This window comes from Callorhinus ursinus, unplaced genomic scaffold (assembly GCF_003265705.2).
Source record: "Callorhinus ursinus isolate GAN/ISIS: 27379988/994484 unplaced genomic scaffold, GSC_fseal_2.0 scaffold16, whole genome shotgun sequence".
Classification (NCBI taxonomy): Eukaryota; Metazoa; Chordata; class Mammalia; order Carnivora; family Otariidae; genus Callorhinus; species Callorhinus ursinus.
In genome coordinates this window covers 3,682,733-3,691,351 of record NW_027397078.1, presented here as the reverse complement: position 1 = coordinate 3,691,351, position 8,619 = coordinate 3,682,733, and the positions used below count along the sequence as shown (strand labels likewise).

At 50.5% G+C, this 8,619-nt stretch overlaps 1 protein-coding gene across 3 annotated transcripts in view; it reads right to left on the bottom strand.

Moving 5' to 3' along the window:
- The window catches only part of SLC9A7 (solute carrier family 9 member A7), a 142,700-nt gene that overhangs the window by 10,887 nt on the left and 123,194 nt on the right, over positions 1 to 8,619 (bottom strand). For 2 of the 3 annotated variants that reach the window (XM_073901871.1, XM_073901872.1), the window contains one exon: positions 48 to 6,158. The exons of the other annotated variant lie outside the window; for it this stretch is intronic. In XM_073901871.1, the coding sequence (XP_073757972.1) occupies positions 5,907 to 6,158 (252 nt within the window). In that variant the 3' untranslated portion in view covers positions 48 to 5,906. Of the gene's footprint in view, positions 1 to 47; positions 6,159 to 8,619 lie in introns of those variants that run through there. 3 annotated transcript variants of the gene reach the window in all.

The following is an 8,619-nucleotide window of genomic DNA, read 5'->3' as shown; positions in this document are numbered from 1 at the left end:
TAGAGCTCAGCCAGTTAATCTTTTTATTTTGAGTTTTGTAAAAAAAAAAAAAAAAAAAAAAAAAGCTTTGAGAAAAAATGTGTTAAATATCAGTCAACGGCAGGAAAACATGTAGCTAGCTTTACAATATCAATCTAAACATATACACAAAGGCAAACGTGAAGTAAAATGCTAGGGAAAGGTAGCACTTTGGGGGCCTAACTGCAGTTTTCCTTAAGTGCACATAAAGGTTGCTGATAACTCCAAGTCTTCACTTTTTCACAGTTCAACATACTTTTATTTCATATAACGTGTTTATTTATATAACATACTATAACGTTAACTTTATAAAACCACCGGTTTGCTACTGATGAATGGACATAGAAGACAAAATTCTCCCCAAGTACATTATGTGAGCTCTCTGTAAAACGTTCCCCAGAAGGGCATATCATCCCAGGTTAAATTCATCCTATGCTATTTTTAAAAATTGCTTTTCATCTATTAAATGGATCTTGGTGGCCTCTTCCCATTTAATCATGTTATGGGACAGAGTGAAACTTCCTAAGAAGGACCAGATGTAGTTTATGTAAAAAGTCAAAAGTCAACCTATGAGGAGGTGGTCCTGCTCTGAAGTCGCACTTTGAACCAGTGATTTCAGCGATAAGTCCCAAATCCCCAGACATGACCCCCCCCACACACACACACACACCCGGAAATCATTCCTCTGCTTCCCCAAAGCCCACCCCTAAATGTCCAAGTGGTGGGACAGTCACCCAAGAGCGCTGGGGCCTTTCAGTGCTTTGCACAGCACATGTAGAGTTCTTCGTGCTGTCCACAAGCCCCTGTGGTCTGAGTTCCTCCCACATCCACCAGCCCCTGGAAGTTTCTGCTGACCCTGACATGTGGCAATTCCCTTAACCCTTTTTTAAAATGCGGCCATCCTGAAGAGAAAGAGGCCTCTCTCCGGGGCTCTCCTGTGCATTTCAGGGCTTTTCAGAACACGGCCGGACAGGCAGACCTTCCTTATCTTCTCCCAGGCTCGTGTGGCAGAGGACTGGCTGCCTGCGTGTTCCGTGCGGGCCCTGGTTCTACCCCGCCGTACAAAAATAAAACTAACATCAAAAACTTTGGTTTTGCTCTTTACGAGTTCTGCTCACACTGGGTGACAAGACATGTTTGTTCCTTCAAAAACAAAAACACAAAGTCCTACTTATGAAAATTGAAACTGGGTAAAAGGGGGTTGATTTCTAGGTCTGGTTTTGAAAAGATTGTCAAAGAGCCTATTTGCTTTTCCTAGTTAGAGACTAGCATTGCTTTCTGGAGTGTTCCTCTGTATACTGTCCTTATTGGGTTTTAGAAAGGTTTTTTCTTTTTAGAAGGTTTCTTCAAGGTACCAGAGTGAAAGTAGCATTCAGATGGGTTGTTCCTAACTCTTGGCCACTAGATTTCCTTCAACTTCACTGTAGCGGAGTACAGCATCTGACACTTGAGGAAAGACCAACAGAAGACACCAGCACTCAGTGGTACCGCTTTGATGCACGTGACAGATGCACTCCTACACGAATTCATCTAGAGAATCAGCATCGAGAGGCAGGCATGAAATTTGTCAAGTTCCCCATTTCTGAAGCGGAGTAAGAAGTCACATACTTACTGAATCAGCAAGCTGACTTTCCAGAAGGACATCTTACAACAGATGGGAAAAGCAGCTCGGTGCTGCACCTCTGAGAACTCACAACGGGTACCAAGCTAGGGGCCCGAGAGGATGAGCCTCTCCCCTCTGTTGAGCGGCTCGGTGGCCTCGCCCCTGCCAGCCTCCCCTCAGTGCATCAGTGCTGTTTCCACGTTTGGAAATGGTTCTGTTCATATTAAGGTATCTGACATGGTGACATTGACTTCCCCTGCGGGCAAAGAGGAGAGAGACACCCGGGGGCAGGGGGTAGGGAATGTGTCATGAAACAGCCCTCTAGTTTGGAAGGAAATCGCCCTCGACTGACATGTTCGTGGACAGCTGAGAGAACCTTTTTCATGTTTTCTAAAGAGACTTCATTTGTCCACCAGACCACAGAGGACAGTTTCAGGTCTAGAGAGCACAGCCCGAAAGCTCCTTGCTGTTTCCCTGATGAGACATTTGATGTCGCAGTGTGGCTTTTGGGCTGCAAGGCATCGGGGCCGGTTTGGCCGCCCCAGGGAGCACCCTGGATGGGCAGAGGCCATGGAATCGCATATGCCCTCTTCCTCTATTTGCAGGCTCATTTCAGTAGTGCAGATTTCCTTCTCCAGGAGACAAAGTTCAGGTCTCCGTGTAGTCCCCAAAGAGAGTATGAAAAGGCACGGCTGGAATCCGCCCCGCCCCGCCCCGCTGTCGGCCCGACGCAGAAGTCGGCCGACACCACTGCCTCGTGACCTTGAAGTGGTCATGGGCTTCCCCTTACCCCGCGGCCTCTACTCTGGGCATTAAATGGGCCCACCCCTCTCCTGAGGAGTCCAGCAGGGACTCGGGCCTGGGGACAAGCTAACTGTGGCAAGAAAGCAAGCTGACTGGACTGCAAAGGGGACTCCGTTTAATCCCAGGTTATACTGAAAAGACAGCTTCTCCAAAGCCTTCGCACGTGATAGTCAGCTACTCTGTTAAGACCCAACCCTTTTCTTTCCACGAAAGGGGGCAAAGGGGACAGATTTTTAACCCCTCGCCCCGCACCAACCCAGTCCATCCACTCAAGTCACCTGTCTCTCCCTTTCCTGCACGAAGGTGTTCAAATGTGACGTTTTCGGTTGTGCTTTACGGAGTATGTTCTAGAGTTCTGCAAAGATGAGGTGCATGAAACTCACAGCTGTCCGGGCTGTACTGATTGATCAACACTGGGTTTGTTCCAGAGGACTGGCAATGAAAGGAAACTTAGTTTGCTAGACCATTCTTTAAGGTTCCAAACTGGGTCTGCTGCAAGCTCTGGACAAAAAGGCTCTCAAGCCTGGCTGCCCACTAGAATCCCTGAAGATCCACAACAGAGCACGGAAGCCAGGCCCCGCTCCAAACCTACTGGATAGGAATCTCTGAGCACAGGGCCCTTGCATGGATATTTAAAAACAAACAAACAAAAAAACTAGCCAGAGAATCCTAATGTGCAGCCCGGGTTGAGAACCTGTGCTCTAGAACATCCAGCTCTGAACTGTCACCCCCCCCCCCCCCAACCCAAAAAGGTATGTATAAGAGGTTAAATTGGATGCACTCAGCAGTTTCAATCTGATTTATGCCAGACTGGCAGCAGATAGCCTTGAGTTAGATGGTTTGGGGGTTTCGTGACACCTACTTTTCCCCTCTCAGCATAGGCATAAAGCTTCTAGAAGGCGGAAGCATTTCGATGAACAGACTCCTTTCCTGGGACCCCTGGTAAGGTCAGGATTATTCTCCGTATCTTGCAAACAAAAATTAGGACCACAGGTCAGTGACTTACTCCGATCCACTGAATAAAAAAATCCAACCAAATAACTACAATGCTAGCAAAATTTTGATCTTGGCAAATCTCCATTTACTTAGATTTAAGTAGGTCCAAATAAAACGTTTGCGGTCAAGACTGCAAGACCCTTTTGGGAGGAAACACAACGATCTATGGGTTGACTTAGGACTGGGCTGGAGAACTCTGGTTATTTTTCCTCCTCATGAGGGTAATTTCTTATTAATTTGCTGAAAGCTCCCTGGAAAACCAAAATGACAACAAAGCCTTGACTTGAATGAAGAGAGGGTGGGTCCTACCCGGTTGGCTCTTTTCAAGAACCCTATCAGGGTTTTTCTGTTAGCTTCTTCCCTCCAAAATGAAATAAGTAAGCAACCTAAGAGGTGAGCAAGGCTTTATAAAGACCCAACCAAGGAGCTGACCAGCCTATCCCTCCACCTCTGCAAATAACAGACACACACAAAAGCCTCCTCACCTTTCGAGTTTATAGGCATGACGGGTTGTTACTGAGATAACTCCACTGAATAAAACCTGTGCTGGTTCTGGGCACATGTGCCAAGCCTGGGAGCCACCCTCTGCACTCTGACCCCACGACATAATGACCTCCCGTCCAGGGGCTCTCTAAAAAAAGCTGTTTCTCTGGCTCTGGCTCAGAGGTTTTCGTAAGTCCTTCACTAGCCTAGGGAATTCGGAGCCTCATGGGGTTAGACGGGTGGTTTAGCTCGTTTTTCAAGCTTACAGAGCCCACGGATGCCCATGGTAAAATCAAAATGGACTTTAGGGTACACAGAAAAGAAAGAGGGGAATAAAAATCATCTCGAACCATACGAAACTGCCATTTCTGTTTTTGAAAACTGGTTCAATATCAGCAATTTCATATGGCTCAATTTTTGTCTGTTTTGCACAAATTATCAATTCAAAAAGCAAAGTATAATGTCTTATCTAAATATTAACCATTAAAAATATGAGTTAAGCAGATTAAATAGCTGGTTTCATTATGGGTGTACTCGACTGGGCCACTATTCTGTCTGCCACAAGAAGAAAAATGCCCACATTTTATGAGAGCTTTTTTTTTTTTTTTTTTTTTTTTAGGGATTGGGTTTTCAAATACACCAGCACCGAAGCATAGAGACACAGGGAGAATCTCAAACTTGGTTTCCAAGAGCTCTCTCGGTATTTTAGCTACCACAGGTGTGGGTAGGTGGAAGAGCTCACCCACAGAGAGCCCCAACTCAGAACCTACATTTCAAACCACGCTCACACTTTAGGCTGGTACGAGGCTCCCCAGATACCAAGAAAATGACCCTTCTCTACATGGCACTCAGTGAGTGTTAAGACATCTGGATTCTTACTCTTACAGCAGACGGAACCGTCTACTGGACTGAATAATGCTCAATTTTCCACTGACTTGCCTCTCATGCCTCACCCGGCCACGGAAATCTCATGCATTTAGTAGCTCAAAGTTTGGACTTCTACTCGGTCTTTAGAACAGTATCCTGTGTTTTGTGGTTAATTTTTTTGCAGTGTGGTTCCACCCCCCCCCCCCTGAAGACTAGCCTATTGCCTCCTAGGCTCCTTGCTGCTCTCTCGTCCCCACATAGAAGCATCCCACAAATTTTGGTGTTATTCCTAAACCCCGCAGTAGATATCTCCGTGGTAGCCCTGAAGAACTGACTGATTTTTGTCATCAGTCTCTAAACAGTTTCTCCTGCCCTCGGATTAATTTTAAAAACCCAACAGTACAACACCATTTTGCCTTTGGTTTTAAACATTTCAGTAGCTACTTCTTTCTGGAGATTTCCAGAGAAGGAATTCTAATTCTTTCCCCATGTTGAAATGTTCACGGATAGAGTTCTGATCTTCAATCTACAGGAAACCCAGGTAGTGCAGAATGTCCAGAAGCCTGATCACGTGAGATCATGGTCCTGCAGCCCTCGGTGCTAGGGCCTCCGCGCTCAGATTGCTTCCTCCTCAGTTCTGTCCCCCTTGCCCACTGGCTTCCCATCATCTTCGGAGGTCCGATCTCAGCTGCCTTCCTTCGGGACCGTTGGTCTGGCCTGCTCGCCCCTCCCCCACCTCGCTATTCCTGCGGCCAGCTAGGGTTGCGCTGCTGTGTACAGATCTGAAACCTCTCCTGGGGGGGCCTCCCCATACCTGCCACAGCTTGCTCGGATTCTGCAGGTGAATGAGTTAGACCGTGAAAGCATGCTATTTGTTTGTTTGACTCTGAACAGCACACTACTATGTGAAAAATTGGGAATAGGTCTGCGTTTGTCTTGATTGAGAGACACTTCAGCCCCACCCTCTGCCTCTTGGGTTAAACTTTAAATGTTAAGAGAGCTTCAGACCTCAATAAAACAGAAGCATTAGTTCCACTCAGTCAGTGCCCCGAGTCGGACAAGCCTGGGGCTTGCAGCCGTCCTCACTGCACCCCCATCTCGGCAGGCTGGGGCGGGGCGGGGGGGACGCGGCGAGTCATGCGTTATCCTCCAGGGGGAACACTAGGCGCGTGCCCCGGCTTGACACCGGCTGGTCTCCTGTTCCCAGGGCTCGGTCCAGCACCTCCTCCGAGCTGCTCTTGGTTCTCCGGCTGCCCTCGAGGCTCGTGGAGGCCGTGTGGGAGCCTGAGGAGCCGTTCGCAGTCACTGTGCTGTCCCCGTAGGTCAGGGTGAGGTCGCCCTCAGTCAGGATGAAATCCGAGTCTTCCTCTCTCAGCGGCTCTTGGTTCTGAAAAGTGCAACGAGCGACAGCAGCCAATGGGAGACCGATCTCCCCTAGGCTGGGCGCCAAGCCCGACCTCGACTGCTCACCTGAAAACTGGGGCCCGTGAAACCCACCTGCCTTGAGCCTCCAGCGCGGATACTGGATGCCAACTGTCCAGGGCTATTCAAGGTTAGGCACCGTTGCCCGAAGCAGGGCTTCGAGGCCCAGGAAGCAGTTCTGATTTTAAATGCCTGACGGCTCGGGGGTCAGTGACAAAAGGGAAGAAAAGGAGGCCAGCCTGGGCCTTCAGCTTCCCAACCCTCAAAGGAAGGAGGGGGAAGGTCACTGGGCAAACATGCAAAGAAGTTTCTCGGGCCCCTCTCTTTTTGGGGCAGGTCTTCCGAGAGGGCCTCCCGCCCCACACGAACCACCCTAAACCCACCCGGTTTGCATCTGAACTACTCTTTGTCCTAGTCAGCAACGGAGGGACGGGGACGCATAATTAGGATTTCCTTCCTGTCCCCACGGAAGGACCCCCGACGGGAAGCCCTCTGGTAGATGCAGTGAGACATTGAGAGGGAAGGGGCACCTTCTCGACCGCCTGTTTCAGGCCCACCAGGGTGCCCTGGTCACAGGAGCTGGCGAATCACCCTCCCCCCCTCCCTTCTCCTGGGTCCGAGGAGGAGACCTGAGCCCAGAGAACCTGTGGACTATGCCCCAGGCTGTCCAGCTGGTAGGAAGCGGAGGTGGGGTTTCTGCTGCCTCCGGACCGGTTCGGCCCACAGCGAGGATGTGAACACTCCCCAGGTCAGGAAGAGGACCGGCCGGCAGCTCATGCTAAGCCGCAGCTGCAGCAGAGCGGACCGAGCAGGGCCAGGCAGGGCGGGAGCCGAGCGGCGGCCTCTCGAAACTTCCAGACCCAGGGGAGGGCTCGGGAAGCAGCGCGGGGTCAGACACAACCCTTCACCCTCTAATGGGTTTCGCCAGCAAAACGAGGGGCGCTTGGCTCCCCTCCTGCCCCCACAGCACGTCTGTCAGACACGGCTCCAGAACGCTCTAGCCAAAGTGCTCTTGCTCTCCTATTGCCCATCTGCTCTTCCAGGTGCTTCTGGAGTCCTGCATCGTCTACGCGGCAGGATGTCCTCAGTGCAGGGCACGGAACCCGCCTCCCCGACAGCCTCCTACCCTCCCCCCCCCACCCCCCCCCCCAGTCACGCTGTCCAAGGCCACGGGCAGATTCTCCCCAGCATGCCTGCACCTGCACCCCCCTCTGGGTGAGAAACCAGCAAAGCACAGTGGCCGCCTCCTCTTCCTGGCGCCCTTCCCTGAGGGGCTTAAGCCACAGCAGGTGCCAGAGGAACGCCTGTTCAGCACCCAGGGAGGACGCGTGGGTCTGCCGACCTCCTCCTGCCGACCTCCTCCTCCCGTCACAGCCTGTCTGTGTGCACTCACTGGTGACAAGCTCAAGCCTGCTTTCTGCATCGCTCCTCAGTTGATGTCGACCTCTCCACGCTCCACAGCCTGACTCCTCTTAACCCAGTGCTCCGGCTTTTTTTTGACAGGTGAGCACGCAACTCTTGTTGCTTGTGGCCTCAAATCCTCACTGGAATGAGGCAGCGTGCAAAGGTGCAACCGAGTAAGAATCCTCTACTCAGGCAGAGCGTAATTCCAAAACTCACTCCAAACTCCCCAAATTCCTCCTCGCCATCAGTATTTAGAAAGTCCCGAGGCTCCATCTGTCCCACGATCGTTTTCCTAACAACAAATGGGATCGTGTTCCCTGTTTTAGCACGTTCCATTTCTCCGGTGCCTGCGAGCGCTAATGTAATAATGTCAAAATACCGCAGCCAGGGCTCTTAGTTCCCCCTTTTCAGGGGGAGACTCTCCTGGCATGCATTTTACTCTTTCGAGGACAGAGAGGAATGTGAAGCAACTGCTTGGAGGGGAAATGCTGCAAATGTAGCCACGCCCCCTACTGCAGCCCAGCTGAGGCCCCCCCATTCCTCACCATCCCCCCCCCGCCCCCGCACACCAGCCCGTGTGGTCCACGCTGGCTGACCCGAGGCAGTGGGAAGCAGGGCTCAAATTCACCAACAGGAGAAAGCAAAATTGGATGTTGACCCATTCCATTATGAAACTCACAAGCCCGGACAAATAGTACCCGAAACAAGGACATGGTAAAACCCAGTGGACAGGGATTTCCAAATCAGAGCTTAATGAACGTGATACACAGATGATGAAACCGATCCACTTCCTCGAATTCTAGATGATAGGACTGATGAAAGTTTTAAGCTGGAGGTTTGTAAAATTATGCAGCCAGCTGTCCCCTGAAGGCTGCCATGAAGATGCTGTTGAATAACCCTGCAAACGTGTGTTGCAGGAATGTGCCCATTTTAAACAACCAGAGGTCACTTTCATGAATGGAAGAACCCTGTTTTCTAGGTGGATATCCAACCTGAGTGGTTTAGAGTTAGTGCAAAGAGTG